This window comes from Macrotis lagotis, chromosome 5, assembly GCF_037893015.1.
Source record: "Macrotis lagotis isolate mMagLag1 chromosome 5, bilby.v1.9.chrom.fasta, whole genome shotgun sequence".
NCBI classification, from domain to species: domain Eukaryota; kingdom Metazoa; phylum Chordata; class Mammalia; order Peramelemorphia; family Peramelidae; genus Macrotis; species Macrotis lagotis.
The window spans coordinates 218,099,601-218,122,997 of record NC_133662.1 but is presented as its reverse complement, the minus strand read 5'-3'; the positions used below and the strand labels follow the sequence as shown (position 1 = coordinate 218,122,997).

The following is a 23,397-nucleotide window of genomic DNA, read 5'->3' as shown; positions in this document are numbered from 1 at the left end:
AAGATGGATTTCAAAGGGAGGAAATTGGAAGCAAAGAGATCAGTTTGGTTTTTTACAGTAGTCTTGGCTAGAGGTGATGAGGGCTTGAGCTAGGGACTGGTTGGATAGGCAGACCTGAACAGGACAATACAGCTCTCAGCTGGTAGAAGAGGAGTGACTTCATCTGCCAGCCCAGCATCATTCAAGGGGCGGCTACGTGGCCACTGCTGTCACCAAATAAAACTGTCAGAAGAAGCCTTCGTCACAGGAAGGAAAGGAGTAAGTGTTAAGGGCTTGGCTGTATGTGTGCTAAGCACTTGACAAGCAGTACCTCATTGCATCCCCACAGCAAATGGGGTGGGGGTGGGGGCGCTAGTTTACAGTTGGCAAAATTTGAGGCAAACTGAGGCGAGGTGATTTGCTTTAGATCACACAGCTAAGCGTCAAAGTAACACATAAATGCTTAACCCATTTTCTGCCATTGTGCCACTGATCCACATTGATAGCTTGCTTTAGCACTTAATTGTGAATTCCTTAATAGTTTAAACTGTTTCATCTTCACACTGTGCCACCTAGTTGCCTCAAAACACTCTGTGAGTAGTTCCAACTTCACTGTATCTTGAGAATTAACACGAATGTCAAGGACCAAGAGCCATTCTTCAGTGGATAAATGGTCAGGGGATATTGAACAAACTCTTATCCTCTACATAAGTGATTACTCCAAATAATTATATGAGAGTTGCAAATCAAATCAGCTCTGAGGTTTTGGCTCTTATCCAGCTATAATTATCAGTACTGGAAGAACTGTGGAAAGGCAGATACTAATAATGCTCTTGACAAAGTAGTGAATTGATCCAACAGTTGGGCATTTTGTTTAACATATACCAAGGAAGTCCAAGTTAGAAAGGTCCTATAGAAATCAAAATCTGTGCATTGCCAAACACTTCAGAGGCTTGAAAATAATGGGATATTACTATAGTATTAAGAAACAAATGCAGGTGAAGTGAGTAGAATAAGAAAAATATCTGCAATGAACTAGCACAGTTGGAGAAGATCAAAAAGTGAAACGAGACCTGTAGGCTTGAGAAATCATTTCTTTTCCTCTCCATCTGTTGGCAAGATGTCGAGTTGCTTACACTGTTAGATCTAGTCAGTATTTGGGGTTTTGCTGAACTTTCTTTTCTCTCATTTTATTTTCAGTTGTACTGTTTCTAACCTTTTTTTTTTCCTGTGTCCACTGTGTAGATTGTGAAAGGAAAACAGTGCACACTTGGGAAAAAGTGAGATGGTTGTGTGACCCTCCTCTTCTTTTCCTTTTCTCTTTGTTGTTGGTCTTTTTATTTTCTTTGATTTCTTAACAATTTGAGGGTGGTTACCTTCTCCCTATGACTTTGTAAAACAATACTTTAATAAATCCCTTGAAGATCACCACTACTAGCATAGATCTCATTCTGTATGTCTGATCCAAGTATTGTTGACTTTATCTTCTAAGTACTATTTCTACATTTCCATATTGGATGCTGAGTTTTTAAGTTCTAAATGTTGTGGTTCATGTGGTGTCACTGATAATGAAAACATAATTATAGAGTTCTGGTTTTTGCCTTGGAATAAGGCTTATTTGTCTCATGCTGAGCTTTGTTATTTTTTTTTTTGCCTCAGTTATTTCTTGTTTTCAGGTGATATTGTTTGATCATTTTGCCACCTTCCCTTATATAGTGTTTTATATATGTGTTGCCATTGGCTGCTATCTCAGTCTTGTGAGGAGAAATGAGGTGTTAGCTGGCTAAGGCAATTATTTGCCTGTATCAGACTACTTTAAAGGTCATTAAACTTTATAGAAACAGTTGACAATAATTAAGGTCAATATCTTTTATCTTTTTCTATTTCCCATTTTTCAGTATTGATAGTTTGCTTTAGCATTTAATTGTGAATTCCTTAATAGTTATAAACTATTTCATCTTCATCCTTTCTTCAAATTTCATGTTGATTTTTGATCTTTTATTCCAATTAGTCAATGGTTCGATAATATTTTGACTTGTGATTTTGCTGTAACTTCATAGCAGTACCTAATTATTTCCTTTTTGTTGTCATCTTCCTCTTTGGTGATATTGGGAATTACCCATTGACTTCTGATTTTCTACTTGAAAGTTTTCATGATATAGATATAAGAATTCTGAGTAGTCAGGAAATCTTGTTCTTTCATTTCTTTAAAACCTAAGTCAAAATTTCTAGTTTTTGGTATACTTAATTATAACCATGAAATTTTACCACCTTATTTTCAAAGCATGCATTTATTTTGGTTTGTAGGATGTTTTGTCTATAGAATTTTTCTGATTTTCTAAGTGATCCTCTCTGCATTTGTTTGTATATTTGTTACCTTTTAAATTTTTTTAATTTTAATTTTTCCTATTACATGTAAAGATCGTTTTAAACATTCATTTTTCTGCATGATTTTGAGTTTCAATTTTTTTCTTTCCTCCTTTCTTCCCTAATCCTCTTGACAACAAATTATCTGATATAGGTTATAAATGTATAGTCATGTTAATCCATATTAGTTAATTACTTTCTTGAAATAAGTTTTACTTTTGCTTATCTTGAACCTATACAAAATGAAATGACCAAATATCCTATAAAATTTTATATTTACATCCAAAGATAAAGCAAACCTCTCCACTTTGTTTAGCTAGTCCTTAAATGAGAACTGTCCATCTTGACATATGTCAATATTTATGTAGTTAAGCTAATGTTCTAAATACTACTATGTGTTACTTAAGAAGCGCCAAAGTAACACATAAATGCTTAACCCATTTTCTGCCATTGTGCCACTGATCCACAGAAGTAGATGGAGGCTACTGTTTTGTATGTATGTTCATAGGTTAATCTTACTAAACAAATCACTTCCTTTTTGTCAGTTTATTGGTCATAGGCCCTTTTAAAAATTATTTAGGTAGATTGGTCCTTATGTTACAAGATCTTTGACTAAGGTCATACTTTTGAAATCTTTTCAACATGGGGCACTTTGATCTGCATCACCATTGAGAACCTATTCATTGGAGCTTGGCTTGAGGAAAGTTGTAAATAGTAAAAATAATAGTAATAACAATAGTAAATAATTTAAAAATCTTATTAGAAATGGAAAGTTTGATTTCGTGATATGAAAAAACAAAGACTATTTGTATCCCTAATTACTTGATGGTTCTATATATCATTAACTGTGTCATATTTAATTTGTTTGGGATCTGTTTCCCTCCCCACATTATGATAATATTTTGTATATATCATAATTATCTATATTTAACTTTTTTAAAAATTAGAGGATATCAATACTTATCCCAAACAAAATTATTGCTTGCATAGGATGATAGGAATATATGTAGACTTATTTTGTACCTGCATTTAGGGCAGTGTTAGCTGTTTTATTGTGGGATAGAAAAGTGATTCGTCTGAAAGTTAGTAGAAATCTTATGTGCCTGATATATCAGACTTGCTCCTCACCCTTGGGAAACTTATAGGGAAATAAGTATACATACAGAAAATGACCAGAACAGCAAATAACTAGAATGACGATAGACTAAGAAGCAGTCCAAGGGTTTCTTCAAACAAAAAAGTAGTAGTGGTGTTAGACAAGCATGACAAATGATCCCTTTTTTCTGTTAGTTTTTATTGCTTGTAATGTGTGTCTTCAGCGCATTAGTGGGACCATCAGAAATTAAAGCATATAGCTAAAAGTTGGTGTCATACTGGTTTGTATTTGAGTTATTGATTGTGCCCAGTAATGTGTTTACCTTCTTACCTGATTTTTCCCTAATCTATCAGAGTAATTAATAACTATGTAAAGTCATTGGTGACATATATGTTTTTTCAGGATTTTTAAAGTTTATATTAGATCCCAATAGGTATAATTAAGAAAATGAAAACAAAACAAAGATTATTAAGCCAACACTGACCAAAGAAATATCTATGAACTATGAGTTGCCAAATATCTTCTAGCCCAATACTGGTTAATGTAAATAAAAAGGAAAATGAAAGTTGTGAAACATCTCACACAAATACATCTTACATAATTAGGTCTTTGATCTCATTAATCTGAATATTTCTTTCAATGATGCAGATCCTCTCCTGTTTTATGACTCTTTCCCTTAATTTTGCCTGAGGAGACCATCAAGTATATTCTAGAGATCTTGAGAAAGATATTTTTTGATTATAAAATAATAAGAGATAGTGAACAGTTATCCATCATAAATTTTTCCTTCTCCTGAATAAATTGTTATGCTGTTTTGGAGTTTTATTTGAGAAATATTTTTAAAAATCAACCTTGACTTAAGAGAATTCAAATATTTTACTGTAGTTCTATTGAATTTTGAAAAGTAGTTGATAACATTATGTTAAAGATTAATGATACCAAATAAACTGTTAGAATTAGTTTGAGTACTTTTGTTGGCACTGTGTCAATTTATGGGGTTAATTAGAGAAGAATAAGACGTGGTCTCTGCCTTTAAGAAAACATAATCTCACTAAGGTGATACATACCAAATCTGAGTACTCTAGGAATGTAGGAGTGGAAAAAGATCATGTAGCCAGAGGAAATTTTCCTAGATAATGATTTGAACCCTGAAGAACAGAGAGGATTTTGATCAGTAGAGAAGATAATCCTAGGCAAGGACCACATAATGAGCAAAAGTCAGTGGCTTGATGGAATTGAATACTTGACTTGGAGAGATCATCTTCCCTAGAAAATGAGGTTCATTTTGAAGTAGTAGGAAAATTTAATAGCAGAGGGGGGTCTATTGAGTATATTTAAATACTTTTTAATCTGTTCATCACAAAAAAAAAGCAGTAGTTACTTTCATATAGAAGAATGCTGAGGGGCAGCTAGATGGCACAGTGGATAGAACATCAACTCTAGAGTCAGGAGGATCTGAGTTCATGGCCTGCCTCAGATACTTTTATAATTGCCTAGCTGTGTGACCTTGGGCAAGTCATTTAACCCCATTGATTTAAATAAAATTTTTAAAAACTTAAAAAAAAGAATGCTGGGGAATACTGCTTTAGGGAGCATGTATATGCTTTGTATTTATAAACTGTATGTACTATCCCGGCTGATTTTGTTTTGTTAGACAATTCCCTCTCATCTTTGTAGGTTAAAATGCCTTTTTATCTAATAGATCAACTTTAAAAGCTGCTTTGGGTGGGTGGCAATCTGAAGGTATCTTGAAATGTTTAAATCCTAGAATCTTTTGACTTTGTTGCACATCACAAGTTTTATTTGTGACATATAACCAACCTCTGGTGTGCTGGCTTAGCTAATAATAAAGGAAAATAAACTTAATAGTTTGATTGGGCAATGATTTAATTGGGCCTTTTATATATATATTTGCTAGTTGCAGTAGTTGGGTAGAAGTGTTTTGATAACTATTGCCTTCCTTTATCCAAGGTGCTGCCAAATGACTGTTTAGCATGTAGAAGAAATAGCAAATTTGGAAATTATACCCTATTCCTTCCATTGTAAAATAGTTTACTTCAGTCCTTATTTTTTCCTTCTGCTTAATCTCAGGTCAACAGGACATACTGCTGTGGAACCTACCGTGCAGGTCCTATGAGGCAGATAAGTCTTGTTGGAGCAGTAGATGAAGAAGTTGGTGATTATTTCCCAGAATTCCTTGATATGTTAGAAGAATCACCTTTTTTGAAAGTGAGTGTTAATCCACATTGTTAATATTACTAATTTGAAATATATTTCCCTAAGCAACTCAATTTGATTACTTTAAACAAACAAACAAAAAAGACCTTCTAGATGTTTGATTTATAAGTATACTGGAAAGATATTGGCACTGAAATTTCAATTACAATGATTTTTTTTAGATATATGCCAATGTATAACATAGTATTTATTTCTTTATAAGGCCTTGCTTTTTAATAAATTGTGAATATTGTTAGTAATCTGACTTATCTCATTTTAGATGACTTTGCCCTGGGGCACACTCTCTAGTCTCCGACTCCAGTGTAGGTCCCAGAGTGATGATGGACCTATAATGTGGGTGAGGCCAGGAGAACAGATGATCCCTACAGCAGATATGCCAAAGTCACCCTTCAAAAGACGCCGGTAAACCTTTTGTTGTCCCCCTTCCAAATATGCAAAGATTTATTTGTGCTTTTTTTTTTTTATGTTCATGGTTTCTAAAGAGTTTGATCAGCTTTTTCCATGTTGAATCTATTTAGTGTGTGCTTTTATGAGATAATCTCTAAAAGTTATTATCTTGAAAAAACTCATATAATTTTGTATTATATAATTTCTTTTTTTTTAGATTTTTCAAGGCAATGGGGTTAAGTGGCTTGCCCAAGGCCACACAGCTAGGTAATTATTAAGTGTCTGAGGTCGGATTTGAACCCAGGTACTCCTGATTCCAAGGCTGGTGCTCTATTCATTGCGCCACCTAGCCACCCCTAAAACTCATATAATTTGATGCTGTTTTTTGCCTATGTGTTGAAAAATTATATTAATCTATAGATTCTGTTCTATATAATCTGTAGATTATATTGAAGATTTTCTACCACCCCACATCTTTTATTTTTGTTGAGTGTGTTCATTTTCTCTACCCTGAGTTTTTTTATTTGAATATAGATACTTGTCACTCATGCAGAATGATTTACTTTTTTTTTTAATTTAAGGCAATGGAGTTAAGTGACTTGCCCAGGGTCACACAGCTAGGCAGTTATTAAATATCTGAGGCCTGATTTGAACTCAGGTACTCCTGACTCCAGGGCTGGTGCTCTATACACTGGGCCACCTAGCGTCCCCTTAGAATGACTTACTTTGACAAAGCCAGTCTGATGTATATGAGCTTGATTCAGATTTGGTTATCTGATTGTGCTCTAATATGGTAGTTTTTTCCTTAATTGAAACATTTAAATTAACCAAATCTCATTATTTACAGTTTGCTGTGGTGATGTTTTTTCCAGTTTCTTTTGGTGAATGAACTAGATAGCTTTCAACCTTCATTTTATCTTTTCTGTGATAAAGATTTTTGTGTGCCATATGCTGTCTGGGAGGGTGGCCTCTGGAGTAGGAATCCCAAGTCCAGAGAAATATTCTGACTATTTAAGAATGAGGCTCTGTTCTGAGTTTAAGATACAGTACTCCATTAGATTGTAAATTTGTTATTGGCAGACTGTCTTTTGCCTTTTTTCCCCCCTATCTTTAGCATATAACAGTTGCCTGATGCTTAAATAAATTCTGCTCACTTACTAGATTTATAACTTTGAGTAAATTAGTCTTGAAACCTCTATTTTTCTATGTGCAAAAGCAAGCATAATATTTAATGCTAGCAACCCTTTAAAATTGATACAAAGATGGCTCTTTATAAAACCATAAAATTCTATGTAAGCTTCTTGTAAAAAAAATTTAATGCAGTATTTTTGTTTTCAGAAAGTATTAGAATTGCAGAGAGTTTCATTTTTTAACAGAAGGCACTTTGGTCCAGTGAAATGATTTGGACTTAGATTTGGATTTGCTTTCAAATTCTATTTCTGTTACTTATTGGATGTTATTGTGAGCAAGTCGTAATCTTAAACTTCCTGAACCTTAATTTCCTTATTTGTAAAATGTCAATAAAATGCCTTTAGTGCTAAGAAGGTGGTTGTGAGGAAAGTGCTTTGTAGAATAATACTTAAATATGAGTTATTGTTATCAATAATAATGTTTATCTTTTTCTTTTCCCTCCTGGTTGCCCCACAATCAAATCAATTTTAGATCAATGAATGAAATTAAAAACCTCCAGTACCTACCTCGGACCAGTGAACCCCGAGAAGTTCTTTTTGAAGATAGAACGAGAGCCCATGCTGATCATGTAGGTCAGGGGTTTGACTGGCAGAGTACGGCTGCTGTGGGGGTTTTGAAAGCTGTACAGTTTAGTGAATGGTAAGTCATAGCATAAACTCCAGATATTTGTATAATCCCTTCTAGAAATGGGGAGACTCAAGTTCAAAACGATATACAATTACAAAAGAGTCTTTCAGTTCCTGCATGCATTTTTATTTTTTCTTGTTTTAGTGTTTTATATTACCAGGATTTTTTTTTAAGACTGAATGCAGCTCTTGAGATTTCATGTCCTATAGTTTCTTTATAGAAGGGGTCATGTCCTTTTCCTTTTGTATCTTGGGAGTTATGAGTCATAATGCCCTGCACATAGCCTCTTTTTTTTTTTTTTTTTTTTTTGCAAGGCAAATGGGGTTAAGTGGCTTGCCCAAGGCCACACAGCTAGGTAATTATTAAGTGTCTGAGACCGGATTTATCCACTATGCCACCTAGCTGCCCCAAGCACATAGCCTCTTGATCAGTACTTGATAAATTGAAATGATTATGGCCCATGAATGGCTGAGATGTTTTTCTTACCCCATTCTTTCCATTTTTTCCTTGCCTCATATATTTTGAATTTCTCTGCATTAAAAATCAAGTTAGATTTGTTTAAAAAAAGATTTTAAAGAAAGGAAATGAATTTGTTGTCTTTTTGGAGCCAGACCAATAGTTGAAATAACTTACCAACCTCTCTGATTGTGAGATCCCTCTCCATGTTTACTTGCCCATTTTAGGAGTAACCAACCTCGAATAACCAAAGATGTGATTTGTTTTCATGCTGAGGACTTTACTGATGTTGTGCAGAGACTTCAGTTAGACCTCCACGAACCTCCAGTGTCACAGGTACTGAATTTACTTTCTTATAACTTTTGACTGATAATATTTGAATTAATTATTTCTAAAAGCATGTAGGAAAAATCATAAGAAGCAGTTTTTTACTAATTTATAGGGAAAGAGACTAATGGAAAAGAGTTAAAAAAAATAATAAATAGGTCAAAAACCTAAATAAAATTGGGGGTAACCCAGGAAAGTTAAGTGTGTCAAACATCTACAGATACTAGCTTCAGAGAAATAAATGTCCATTCTCTGGGGAATGGCAAACCCATGCCTTTTCAGAGCAAAGGAATCACTAAGTGCACCGAAAGACCAAGAGAGAATAAGAGGTGGGGTAGTCAAGGATCAGAGGAGAATGGGGGAGAATGCATGCTTCCAGTTGGTACAGTCAGAGTCTTTTATTTGTGCATGCTTTTTTTATTAAGCTGTTAATGAATGAATGAATGAATGAATGGACTCCTGACTTGGTTTTAATCACAGAATCTCAAGTCAAAGGGACCTCTGAAATTCATCTCCTACCTGAACAAAATTCTCTCTTTAAATATATGACTAGTGGTCCCCTGGTCTTTGTTTAAAAATCTGCTATCTCCTGTGGAAGCTCAGTCTACTTTGTGAAAGCTCTGATTGTTTGAAACCACCCAACTCTGTTATTTGGCAAATTCCATTCACTATTCCTTGTCCTGTTCTACAAATAACTTGAATACATCTGTCCTATAAATATCCCCTTTACAACCTGAGTCTTTTCTTGGTTTAACATCTCTAGCTTCTTCAATTCATATACACCTTACACTATGAGACTATTTGCTCTCCTGGTTGTTTTCCTCTAATTGTTCTTCACTTTTCAGTGCCCTTCCTAAAAAGTGACATCCAAAAATGATCACAGTATTTCAGATATATTGTGAGTAGTCCTGACACCCCCACCCCACCCCCACCTCCCAATTCTGGACATTGCATTTTGACACTTGACCTATCATACTAGGTGACTCACACTGAATTTGAAGTTCACAATACTCTCCCTCCCTCCAGCTTTTTTTAAAAGATGAATTGCTATCTGTCCTTTTCTTTGATATCCTTTCTCCCTGTCTTGAGTTAACTTTTTGAACCCAAGAGTACATTTATCTCTTAAATTTCATTTTACTATATTTTACCCAACACACTAGCTGCTTCTTTTGGATCCTGATTCTGTCATCTAGTATTGTAGCCATACTCCCTAGCTTTGTGCCATCTGCAGTTTTATAGACCATCTATACTTTTACCATGTCATTGATGAAAATGTCAAATTCTATAGAGCCAGGCACAGCTCCCTGGAGAATTTCCTCCGGAGTTGACATCAAACCCTTGACTACAGCCCATTCAACCAATTAGCTATATATATGCCTCTAGCCCTCATCTTTCTCTTTCACAAGAGTTGCTTGAGGTATGTTATAAATTTCTCAAAGCTAGAAACAATAGTTACAGCATTCAAGGCAAGCTTACTAACCTACCCATTAGAGATTTCACTTTTTCCTTTAAAATTTGGAATGATATTTCTCCTTGAAACTCTGGGATTCTACTAGCCTTGCACTTTCTTCTTCAAGGATTACTGATATCCACCTTTTTTTAGTTGTCTTGGATGTCAGTTGAGCCTCCTGACTGAAGATCAGTGGTAATTATCTTTTGGCTGACTTGGGACATCAACCTTGAGGTTCTTGATTCTTTTCCATTCAAAAATCCTTTTCCTTAGCAGAAAACACAAAAACAGAATGAAAATTGAGTCATTTACTGATTGTAGGTAGGAAGAATCATTTTTAGCTGTAAAGTGCTGAGCATTTTTCTGAGTGGAGTAAATATTTCACCACAAGCTAAATATTTCTCCTAGATCATTGCATATAGCCACCACCTCCTTTTGTCTTCTATTTGGTAACATAATCATTTATACAGCATTAATTTTTATAACACTGGCTAAATGGAAGTATTTCTAAGTGCAATGAAGTCCTATAAATTTGTATTTCTTTTATTAAAGTTAGCAATGTTAGTATTGGAAATTTTCAAAAGTTCCCTCCTTCATGTAAAAGTTTTATTGAGTTTTATAAATGGCCTTCTCCCTACTATGGGTCTCCTGATATATCTCCATAGAAGCTGAAGTCCTTAAAATGTGTTAGATACATAGTTCATTTTTAAAAAATTAACACCAGACTATAACTTCTCTCTTCTTTCCCCTGTTCAGTGTGTTCAGTGGGTGGATGAAGCCAAACTAAACCAAATGAGGCGAGAAGGCATTCGTTACGCTAGAATCCAGCTGTGTGATAATGATATCTACTTCATCCCAAGAAATGTCATTCATCAGTTTAAAACCGTGTCTGCAGTGTGCAGTTTAGCCTGGCATATAAGGCTTAAGCAGTACCATCCTGTTGTGGAAGGCCCTCAGAATGCTGAAAGTAATTCCAGCAAAGATTTTGGTATCACTGGAAAGTCAGAATCAGAAGCTAATTCTCAGTGTGTGAGTATAAAAACTGAGTCTGAAGGAACAAGTGCAGAGATGCAGCTTTTGACAACTGCTTCTTCATCTTTCTCAACTCCATCGGGACTTGTACAGCAAGATCAGGGGGCTCCACTCCTTCCAACTCTAAAGTTGGAGCCCAACCTGGAATCCGACCAACCACACGATCCACAGGACCATTCAAGCAATCCTGTGTGACATGTACATATTCAAACACATTTTTTTAACTTTTTTAAATTTTGATGTGAAGTTATAGTTTTATAACTGGCTTAAGTTAAGTTTTATTGGAGAAATCTTGCCTATAATTCTATAAAGAGAAATGACATTCCAAAAATGTCAAGCATATCTTTTTTACACAGATTATGCAAAGTTAAGAGTTGTATCTTATCCCGTTAGTACAGTATGTAATAGTGGGTCTGCTGCTACTTTCTGTTTTAAGGTGTGAGGTAACAGTTCAGTTGCTCTTCAAATCAAAATAGGAACTCCCTGGAGTTAGATTCTTATTTGGTATATGATCACTCCCTTGTTTTATCTTGTCTCCTGCCATATTTGCTTCTTTTATAAGATAAGAGCCTGTGTCCTTCATTGCACAGGTACAATTTCTGCAGTAAAGATGGCATTGCCTGTAGGATGGTATTCCTGCATCCTGTCTCCTGGCAAGTGTGGCTTTTAGTTCCAAGTACAAAGAACAAGTGACTTCTGTGGATGATTAGGGGACTCTCTAGTTTCCTAGTGAAAGAGAAAGCACAGCACTTTTTATGGTCACAATGTCTTCTTTGTATCTGTTCTTGAAAACCCAGAGAAGAACTTCAGTAAATCTGCAAATAGTAGTCCCTAGTCATTATCTTTGGTTCATTAATCTGAGAGTTCAAGATCAACTGTAGAAGATGTTCTGGTTAACAATGTAGAGTTGATATGATATCAGTGATGCTCTCCCCCAACACCTTTGTCTATGGTATGGATACTTTGCTTCCTAAGTTCATCAGTAGACTCAGATCTAGAAACTGCTCTTTATTCTACTGATGAGGCTACCATATTTTGAGCATCAACTTTGAGTAAAGACTCTGCTTGACTTGTCAGCTGGCTTCAATCTCTTCATGATAAAAATCTAGTATTACTAATGCACTTAAACTCACAATTGTAACTGGTGCATACCTGAGTTTATTCACTGTTATTGTGTTGCTATTTCCTAGTAAGGAATTAGTTGCACTAGACTTTTCACCCTAGAGTTTCAGGTAGCCTGATGCAATAGTGCCTGGATACTTTTATTTTTATTTTTAAAAACGGGCACAGTTCATCTAGTCAATGTAGTCTGAACATTTTGTTATTTGAGAATGTTAATGTGATGTGCATCTCATTTTCTCTTAGTTCTTAGTAATGCCAATAGGACTTCTGTTTATTAGAAGAAAGAGTCTCCCCCACCTAAGACCAAACTGGCATATCAACTTGGTTATGGTGCAATTTGGAGTTTGGTTCTTTTCCTTTCTGGAATAGGTGAGATTTGGAAAATTTAATGTTAAAATAGGCAAAAAGGTACAGCTTCATTATGTCTGTCACCATAGAAACTCAGCTGTATCTTTTGAAATATCAATTATGAATTTTCTCTAAAAGTTTCTGAAATAGGTTAAATCTGTTATATAAATATTACTTTGTGCAATATTGTTGTGTAGTTATATGCATATTAGCACAGTATAGGGGTCACTGTTTAAACTGATAGAAAAGTAACCATCAGAAAATACTGCAGTGATTAGTTAGAATCTGTATTATTCCTTATATATATGTATATGTATGTATTCTTTGTTACAAAGAATGAAGACAAATAGAGAAACATTTCAATTTAAACCATTTACAAATTGGAAGTGATGGTGAATGTTTAGTAATCTGTGTAAATAAGGTGTTAGAGTGGAAAGCTTTTATGAAAGGTAATGTGATTCATGCAGGGGTGTTTTTAAATCTTGGGTAAAAATTCTAGGGTAAAAATTCTAGTTCATCAAGGCTAGTTTAGAGATCTGCTCTGAGTTTTTGACTTTTTATTTTTTTTTATTTTTTTTTGTCCAGAAGAATTTCATAGAGCTTTACCCAGCTGTGCAAAGTAAAATTCTTCTCAGGCAACATTTTGCTTCAGTGCAGTTTTGATATTTATAAGAATCATGAAGAGCAAGGTTATTAACAAGAATATTGTTTTTCAATTCCTTTTCATTCACTTTTGTCTTCCAAGATCCCATTTCCCCAACTCCTACTTGCCATCCAGCAGATGCCATTTGTCATCTAAGCTGGTCATTGCTAACAAACAAGGAGACTGTCTCCTGACAGCCAGCACTGTGTATATATTTACTCAGGAACCAGCAAATCTGCAAAGACTTTACAATCAAAATCAAAACTCCATTTTTTATCTTTTAAGGCGTTTTACCCTCACCTCCAATATAAACATTTAAAAAGGTATAAACCTTTTAGATCATGTAGTAATAAATTCATTGTATTTTAGAATTGCAGTAGAATGGGAAGGGGGAACCATTTAGCTTGTAATATGTATCTGGAAACTCCTGAATGTCCTACGTGAGTATTAGATTTTAATAGCATGATTTTAACACTGATGAATATAAAAGCAGGCAAGCTTGAGTTTCATACTGCTTTCAAAGCTGTATCCTAGGTTAGTGAATTAAAAATTGAAACTTTTCTAAATAATTAAATTATTTAGTTTGGTGGGTTTAGGCATGGACCAATTCCATGTTCTTTGATTTGTAAAATAGTGATGGCAATTTTGAACTTTTAAGTGGAATTAAACTGATCTTCCTCTTCTGTATAAATCAATTGTGCCAACTCTTTTAGAGAGAATATCTCTTGCAGAGAGTGTGGGTGTAAGATGTAAAAGTTTTTGAAGCAGAGGGCTGACAGAAATGTCCTTGTGTAAAGGGCCTAATAAGTGAATATTCTTAACCCTACTGACTATAAGGCACCCTTTGACCACTGTAGTTGGCTCTGTGGTATCATTTAAAAAACAACAAAACAAAAAGCATAAACACATTAAACCTTCTCTTTCACCTCCCCTTATAATCACAAGTGATGTGCTAGGAGTGCAAGTGCAACTTAGATAAGTACATTTTAAAGTGTAACTTTGTGGAGTTAAAGGGGTAGATCTATGTAAGGGAAAGGTTATACACGTATAGCATCTCTCCATGACCATTACTATATACAACTTTTTAAAGAAAAGGATCTTAGTGATTATTCAATTGTAGAAGTTATGTGGATTATCATTATGGTATGGGTGTGTGTGTGTGTGTGTGTGTGTGTGTGTGTGTGTGTGTTTATGGAAGGAGATGTCCCAAATAACCAATAGACTCCCATTTTTAAACTGTGAATTTGAGGGTGCTTATCTATAAATATTTAACTCAGTTCAAATGCCCCTGAATTTGTTTTACTTAATTGAAATATGGTCTTCCTCCAATTAAAAAGTGATATCTGAGGAATATTGCACACAGGAAAATCTCACCCTACTTTATCTTGGGGAACATATGTTAACTTTAGTAAAGAACGAATTTTAATTAGTGCTGTTAGATTTACAATCGAAATTTAGTAGTGGTTGGAGAAAATGTTGCTTATTAAGTCCTTTTCTATTCTTCTGGATTTTCTTTCCTTCTAGAACAGAATATTTTATAACTTACAGGCTACCATGTGTTAGGACAGGACCCAAACAAACACTTGGTGAATGCATTCTTGATCGTAACAACAGTGAACTTTAAATTTTCTTCCATATTTGGCCACTAAAAGGTCTGTTTGCACTCACCTGTAGAAGAATCTAGTCCATGTCTCTCCAATAAGTTTTGTTAATGCCACAAGGATTTTTTTAAAACTACAAAAAAATTTAACCTTCACTGGCACATACCACTAGTTTCAAGTTCACATTTGTGCTGAATTTTATTTTTATAAACACAGATTGCAGCCATAATGATCCTGTAATAGGTAGAGGAAAGGCATAAGGTAAATGTTTTTCTTCAACACCAACAGGACCTTTTATTATCCTGAAAGTTCATGTTGCAGATTAAAATTTACATTGCTATAAGAGCAAGTATCTCTCCATAAATATTATGGCCTTCCATATTGTTCATAGACTTTTTAGGATCCACTTGTGCATGGAATTGAGGAGACTACCTCCTCTTAATATAGCACTTTTCAATCCTCTCTAAAGAAATACTTTAGTACTACTTCTATCACATGTTGTAAAGTTTCGTGTAATAGTGTTTTCTGTGACTAAAACTCCATTTTGATCGGCAGCTAAGACTTTTTTTCTGTGGCTTTAATTTATCTGAGGTCTTTGCATATAGATGAAATTATAATTTGCCTGGAGGACTGTTTGCATTGTATGGCCTTAGTATGTTTATTGACATTAACAAGTGTTTTAAAGAGGTTTTTAATGAATAGTCTAAACCTAAATCTATGTGAATAATAATCCTTTAACAGTGCATTTCTTTTTGTAGCTGACTGTCTAAGCGTGTTAAATCGTTTAAGCTATTTCTTTGTAAAATAGTACAATGGAATGCATAGAGGTTTTTTTCCTGTAAAGTATTTTTTTAATAAACAAAGTCTGATTTGTCCTTTAATAAAGTCTCTCATTTATACCACAGAGTGGATAGATTCAAGTGTATATGAATCTTCAAGATGTAGTGTTCAAACTTTTCATTGAAATCCCCGGGATTTATCCCGGAGCTGTTGAAAATACATAGATTCTTTCATTCTTCCTCCTGCGCAAGAGAAGTTGGTGGGTGCCTGAAAAATCTCCTGTGTCAGCCAGGTGCGCTTCACCAACAAGAGAATTCCTGGGGATAAAAGCTGAATTCGGGCACTTGTTGCATTTGCACTGCCTTGCCCCCCAGTAGCACGAAGCCCCTTGAGTTTTCTCTTTATCATCTTTAGGACCGGGCCTCGGCACCCGCGGCCGCGCTGGGAGGGCACTTGGAGCGGGCAGGCCGGTGCTTTCCCCGCGTGGCCCACCCTGGCCCTGGCACAAGCGGGGCGCGACCCCGAGCCCGCCCACCGCACGCCGGGCTTCATGGAGCCCCTCCGGGGCCCGCGTGTGGCGGGAATGACGCGCACAGTGCGCGGAGGGAGAGGAGGGGGTTCGGGGTGCCCCGCGCTGCCCGAGGCCGCCCCGCGCTGCCCGAGGCGCTGCCGCCTTTCTTCCTTAACAGGGGGCAGAGGTCACGGGCTGGACGGGGCCGCGCAACTCCCCGGGCCTCGGCGGGAAAAGGAGACGTGAAACTTTAAGAAGGGCTTTCCAACTTTAAAGTGCCCATTATTGACCTTTTTCTGAACCTTATTTATTAAAATTTTAATATTTTGTTTCCCAATTCTCAAGGCTCTGAATGCTTCCATCCCCCCCCCCACAGTCTCCACGGCCTTCCCTGCCGCACCTACATTGATGTCAATCGAGTAAACACCCCCCCCCGTGAGAAACCTCAAGAATAGAGAAAAAAGTTGTACTTCAGTCTGTTGGGCCTCCCATTTAAACAGTTACGCGACCCTGTGCCTTGGGGTTCCCACGGCGGGAGTTTCCGAGCCCGCCGGGCCGCCCCTCCCCCGCCTCGCCTCGCCTCCGGAAGGGCCTTCCTGGCCGGAGGCGCCCATTCCGGGTGTGGGGGAGGGGCGGCCCGGCGGGCTCGCGCCTGCAACGCCGGCGGGGGCGGGGGCGGCTCCGGAAGCGCGCCGGCGCCCGGGGTAACGGCGCCTCCCCTCCCCCCGGCGGGCTGCGCGCGCACGCACGTACGCACGCACGGCGCGTCCGTGCCGGTGTCCGCGGCCGGCGGGCGCCGCCGTCTCCATGGTAACCGCCCCTGCGGGTCTCGCCTCCGCCGGGGGAAGATGTGGCCTGCGGGCCCTGCGACCGGGCCGGGACCACTGAGCCAGGCGGTCCCGGCCGCCGCACCGAGGGGCGAGCGGCACCGGGCCAGAGCGCTACTGTCGGAGAGGGGGGCGGCGAGGCGAGGCGGCCCGGGCCGCCGGTGAGCCGGGGCGGGCGGCCCTCCCCGCGCGGCGCCGCCGCCGCCGCCGCCGCCGTGGCCGCCGCCTCCCACCTGGGCCCGGGGGAGGCCCGCGGAGGCAGAGGCGGCCTCGGGGCCCCAGCGCGGCCGCCGCGGCCCCGCCGGCCTGGCATGTTGTCCCTGGCTCTCCGAAAAGCCCCATCCGGAGACGCGCAGATGGACGCCAACGAGCGGGATGCCATAGAGTGGTACCAGAAGAAGGTGAGCGCGCCCCGAAAAGCCGGGGCTCCCCCACCCCCCCGGCGCCGCCGCTCGGCGCTTTGATCCCCGCAGCGGCCGTTGGCGCTTCCGGCCCCCGCGACCGGGCTGCCCCCTAGCCCACAGCAGCCGGCCTTTCCTTTTGGTTTATTTTTTAATTTGTTTTCTAATTATTTAATCGTTTCACTTTAAATCACTTCATTATTAAAATATTCTTGTTTCAAAGTAAACATAATACCCCTCCCCCCAAAATATAGACCCTCGTGAGCCATGAAGTAAAGAGGAAAAAAATTTAACTAATAATCATCCTCATAGGGGCAGCCAAGGGGCGCAGTGGATAGGGCGCTGGCCCCGAGCCAGGAGCACCCGCACCCAAACGGCCTCAGACACCCCACCATCAGCCAGCCGCGCGGCCCGGGCAAGCGGCCCAACCTGTGCCCAGCAAAAAACAAAAACAAAAAATGATGATAACAATAAAAATAGGGGCGGCCCCGTGGCGCCTCGGCAAACGGATCACCTTTAAAAACAAACATTTAAAGCAGTCCTTGGGCCTTGTGAAGAGCATCATCCTGAGAAAAGCCCAAAGCAAAGAAAGCATTTTCAGCAGGTTTTTTTCCTCAAGGACCTTTCCATTCGTTTTCATGACCTTTTTTGGTGGAATTCGGTATAAATTTAATCATTGACTTTACATCATCTGACTAACCTGTTGTCTGTTGCAGATTGGAGCATATGATCAGCAGATATGGGAAAAATCTATTGAGCAGACCCAGATAAAGGTAAACTGCGTGGCAGATCCTGCAGTTAGCCAGAGCTTAGTGCACAATATGGGCCATACCCTGATGTCTCAGACTCCTGATTTTCAAAAGGGAATAAATTTGCCCCCGCCCCATTTGTTTTTGTTTTTTGCAAGGCAATGGGGTTAAGTGGCTTGCCCAGGGTCACACAGCTAGGTCATTATTAAGTGTCTGAGGCCGCATTTGAACTCAGGTCCTCCTGACTCGAGGACCAGAGAGCTCTATCCACCGGGTGTTGCTTCTCCTTTAAGCTTGCTTTCTCAGACTTTTGGACTGCCATCCTCCCAGTCACATAAGTTTTTGACCACACAATGTTGCCTTGATTTCTCACCTTCGTCTCACTACCCACTTTGAGGCACTTGCCAAGTCTTATGCAGCTGACTCCTGTAACATCTTGGAAATCTGTCCCCCTCCCTCTCTGCTGATCATATTGCCACCCTTATTATCTGTTGCCTGGATTATTGTAGTGGCATCCTTATTGATCTTCCTGTTCCCCATTGCCTTCCTTCCTCATTTTGTATTCCAAAGCTCTAAAAGAATTTTTCTAAAAGATCCATCTTACAGTGTTACCTCCTTGCTCAAAATCCTGATTGACTTCTACTGTTCTCTCCCCACAAAAGTGAAAGCTAGCCAACTCCAGCTCCAGCTACCCTTCTTGCCATATTGAATACTTTTGTTGTTGTTGAGTCAATTCAGTTACATCCAACTATTTGGGACCCCCATTTGGGGCTTTCTTTGACAAATATACTAGAGTGATTGCCTTTTTCCTTCTTCAGTTCATTTTACAGATGAGGAAACTGAGGCAAAGTGTTAAATGACTTGCCTAGGGTCACACATCTAATAAGTGACTTGGAGGCTGTATTTGAACAGGTCTTCCAGACCCTAGGCCCACACTCCTTTCACTGAGCCACTTATCTGCTCCATAGTGAATGCTGCTTTCCTGGTAATCTTTGTATCCTATAAATTTGATTACTGATTTCTAAAACCCAGCATTTCATTATGGCCTAGTTTTGTGCTTTGCCTAGGTAATTCCTCATTCCTAGAATATACTTTTTTTTTTTAGGTTTTTGCAAGGCAAATGAGGTTAAGTGGCTTGCCCAGGGCCACACAGCTAGGTAATTATTAAGTGTCTGAGACTGGATTTGAACCCAGGTACTCCCGACTCCAGGGCTGGTGCTTTATCCACTGCACCACCTAGCCACCCCTAGAATATACTCTTTTTCATCTCCCAACACTGTCATCCTCATCCACTTTCTCCCCAAATCTAACCCTCTTCTGAATTAATCTTATTTTGTATAAGGTGCTACATACCATCCTTCTAAACACCTAAATTTGTAGTCTCAAAGTGCCCCTGATTGGATTCTAGTTTTAGATCATCTCTGGCTTCTCTTTCCTTCTTTCCACTCCCCTGGTCCCACCCTCACTCAGTCCCTCTCTGCCTTTGCCCTTCACCATCCTCTGCACACCTGACAGTGATTTTTCTAAAGCCTCAGTCCCACTCTGTTATCTTCAAATACCTTTAGTGCCTCTTCCAGATTGGTTCTAACCTGCCTCTCCAGGCTTATTGCACATTGCTCTTCCATCCAGTTAAACTCCACATCTTTTTGTCTTCATATCTCATACTTTTTCTCCCTCTCTGTATGCCTGTGGACTGTCTGTCCCCCATGCCTGAAATGCACCCCCCCATATCCCTCCTCACTTCACCTCACCTCTTAAGAGTTCCTTGTTTCCCCTCAAACTCCCCTCCAGCAACCTCCCGCTTGAGGCTCTTCCTGATGACTCCTATTGCAGGTACCTTTTCTTGAATTTACTTTGCATATTGTACAGTCGACAATTGAATATGAGCTCCTTGAGGACAGGAACTATTTGATTTTTGTCTTTGTTGTTGTACATATGGAGAGGTGCTCAACAAATGCTTGTTGATTTTGCCTCATCTTATATCAGGTACCACTGCCCAGGGGCAGCTAAGTGGCACAGTGGATAGAGCATCAACCCTGGAATCCAGAGGATCTGAGTTCAAATGTGACCTCAGACACTTAACAATAACTCGATGTCTGATCTTGGGCAAGTCACTTAACCCCATTGCCTTGTAGAAAAAACATTGTAAAAAAAATCAGGTACCACTTCCCCTGGGCATCCTCCCCGGTTATCAATATAAATTCTGTTTTCAACACCCTCTGTCTTTCTTTGTGTCTACTTATTTGTGTGCATGTCACATAAAGTCCTTAAGGGTGTGTCACGTGTTCCTGTTTTGTTTTTGTATCCCAAAGCTTTTACTAGTATGCACATATTAGACATTAAATATTGAATTAATTTGAGTACTGTACTATTTCTATTGTGTTGTGAAAAGTTACATTAAACAAAGGGTGAAATTTTTATTCCTTATCAGGATATAAAAGAATTCTCTTTTGGGGAGAAAAATAATGTAGGTAGAGCACTGGATTAGGAGTCAGAAAGATCTGGGTTTGAATTCTCTTCATAGTAGCATTGTGACCCTGGGTAAGGGTCTGCCTTCCTGGAATGAGGCTCCCTTTATTTCCAAGGACTGGATGCTTTGACTTAGCTGGGATACATTTCATCTACCAAATCATTTAGTATAATTTCATACTTAAATGATTTTAGAATAAAGTCAGATTCTCTCTGTGGTACAGAATCTCCATGAATTCCCAAGAAGAAAATTCAGACCATCCACAGTGAAATGGAGCTTCTTTACCCCTCCATTCTTTTCAATATAAACCTCTGTACTCTCACCCTCTCTTACTTCTCTACTGAGGGAAAAAGGGGACTGTTTTCCTGCCTTTCCATCTGTGCCCTTGATCCCATCTCTACCTGGCTTCTTGAGACTTTCTCCATGGACTTCTTCAGCCCATCAGAGAAACAACAAACAACTCCAAATCGGTGACAGTGAACAAGATATTTAACCTTGGAGCGTCTTCCTCTAAAATAAAGTTAATCTCTGTTTTAGTAAATGATTCTGTATAAATATTTATTCCCTTCCTTTCTCCAGTTTCTATCTCAGTTATTGTTCAATTCAGATGAAACCGTGTTTGTAAAAACTTTACCAAACCTGCTACTTTATTGTCAGCTGTTATTTCTATTAAAACCTTGTTCCTCAGGGCGGCTAGGTGGCTCAGTGGATAGAGCACTGGCCCTGGAGTCAGGAGTACCTGAGTTCAAATCCGGCCTCAGACACATAATAAAACTAGCTGTGTGGCCTTGGGCAAGCCACTTTTAACTCCATTGCCTTGCAAAAACTAAAAAAAAAAGACCTTGTTCCTCCCTCCACTCTTTTCTGTCTGACATATTGTCTCTTCCAAGTTACCTGTGCTTGAAAAGTTGTAGTCATTTTTATAAATAACTCTTTGTGCTCTCTTCCCCTAGTTGCCACATCTTTCCTGTTGGCCAGTTCTTTCCACTCCCACTACAAACTATTTCAGAGACCTCTATTATGATGGTCTTATTTAACTGACTTTTTTTTTCTCCTATTTCCAACCCTTCTTTCAAACCATTGTCTATGTTTAATATACAAAACTACTATTTGTTTCATCATGTTGTGAGGAAAATGCTTTGTAAACCTTAAGATCCCATCCTTCAATTAAATTCGTAAATATTTATAAATGCCTACTGTGTAAGACAGATACTATGAAGTATGAGTAGTTCTTTTTTACTGTAAAACTTTTAGTAGTTCCTCATTGTCTACTGAATAATAATAATAACAATAACCTTTTATGATATTGAGGCCCTATGTAATTTGGTGTCTCTAGCCATATTTCCATTTAGTCCCCTTCATATACTATCTCTCAAACTGTAGAACTAAAAAAGGCCACATGACTGTTCTCATCTCACCTTCTCTTATTTCTTGCCTCCATCCTTCCTGTTTCCTCTCTTTGGACTGTATTCCCCATATTCCCTGAATCTTTGGTACCTAGTGGTATCATCATCTCCTTGTTTTCCATAATTCATCTAACTGAAAGAGGGTTCTTTCCCCTGAGAATTCTCATAACTTAGACATATTTCTTATCCCTTCTAGTAGAATATGTCTTTAAATGGAAATCCTCTTCTTAGTACCTAGTTCATCAAATTACCCCCATGCTTATGCAATGCTTTGTATAAAGGAAATACTGACTAAACGTTTATGTAGTCAGTATGAATTTGCAGAATGTTATAATAATTTATGGGTATTATTAGTTTAGGATTAGAGTAAGTTAAAATAATTATCTTGAGCATAGTGGCAATTTAAGAATCCTTAGCAAAATGATTTTGAGGAAAATGACCATATAGCCAATTTCTGATGCTGCACTATTATTTTTACTTTAAGTGTTTTTATCGTGTACCTGATTATGAGTATATTATAGTATTGTCATAATTGCTGTTGTCAATATTTTGCCTCTTAATAAGAGCTTAATTTTTTTTCTGAGTGACTTTTTAAAAAAGATTTTAAAAATTAGCACTACCTTAATTGCAATTTTATTTCATTTTGACCAAAAATTTTTTATTATAACATTGTTTTTTATAATTTGAGGAAATTTAAAAAAATTATAAGAGAACATTACTGACTTTACTCAGAATAGAAAAGGAGTCAGATGCTTTTTTTAAAAATTGTTTTACTTTTTTATTTAGGGCAATGGGGTTAAGTGACTTGCCCAAGGTCACACAGGTAGACAGTTATTAAGTGTCTGAGGCTGGATATAAACTCAGGTCCTCCTGACTCCAGAGCCAGTGCTCTATCCACTGCACCACCTAGCTGCCTCTGAGTCAGTAGATTCTTAAATCAAAATTTTTCTACTTCATTTCTAAAGACTAAACATTTTAATCTTCCTTTATGTCTTAATAAGGAGTGATTCCACATTATAGTGCTACTTGATTATGATTCTCAGATTGAAATCCAGATGCAGTCTCTTTAAGGTAGTAATTTTCATCAGGGAGGCAGAACTGTAAAAAAAAAAAGAAAAAAGATGAAATTTGTCATGGATATGCTGGTTATTTTTCCTAAATAGGCTATAAATGACATAAATATGTAGAACCAGAAAATCACTAAAAAGGATCATGATGTTGTCAAAATGGGGAATTTTTTTGTTAGCCTTTACAAAAACTATGTTAGAAATAGGAACAAGAGTGGCAATTTTGTTCGTTTTCCTGTATTAATTCAGGTCATCACCTTCTCTGTAATTTGTATTCTTAGAATATTGCCCAGAACACTGTGAGATTAATTGACTTGCCACA

General features: G+C 38.1%; 2 protein-coding genes across 7 annotated transcripts in view; both read left to right on the top strand.

The window, feature by feature from the left end:
* The window catches only part of RSBN1 (round spermatid basic protein 1), a 58,447-nt gene extending 43,981 nt beyond the window's left edge, over positions 1-14,466 (top strand). The window contains exons 3-7 of the mRNA XM_074188472.1: positions 5,534-5,671; positions 5,940-6,082; positions 7,730-7,897; positions 8,569-8,677; positions 10,875-14,466. Of these exons, the coding sequence (XP_074044573.1) occupies positions 5,534-5,671; positions 5,940-6,082; positions 7,730-7,897; positions 8,569-8,677; positions 10,875-11,345 (1,029 nt within the window). The 3' untranslated portion in view covers positions 11,346-14,466. The remainder of the gene's footprint in view (positions 1-5,533; positions 5,672-5,939; positions 6,083-7,729; positions 7,898-8,568; positions 8,678-10,874) is intronic.
* A 2,428-nt stretch (positions 14,467-16,894) lies between these two features.
* Positions 16,895-23,397, top strand: part of PHTF1 (putative homeodomain transcription factor 1) — a 40,687-nt gene continuing 34,184 nt past the window's right edge. For 2 of the 6 annotated variants that reach the window (XM_074188467.1, XM_074188466.1), the window contains exons 1-2: positions 16,897-17,383; positions 18,100-18,156. In XM_074188467.1, coding sequence (XP_074044568.1) covers positions 17,294-17,383; positions 18,100-18,156 — 147 coding nt within the window. In that variant the 5' untranslated portion in view covers positions 16,897-17,293. Of the gene's footprint in view, positions 17,384-18,099; positions 18,157-23,397 lie in introns of all 6 variants that reach the window. The other 4 variants (XM_074188469.1, XM_074188471.1, XM_074188470.1 and 1 more) reach the window with 4 other exon arrangements.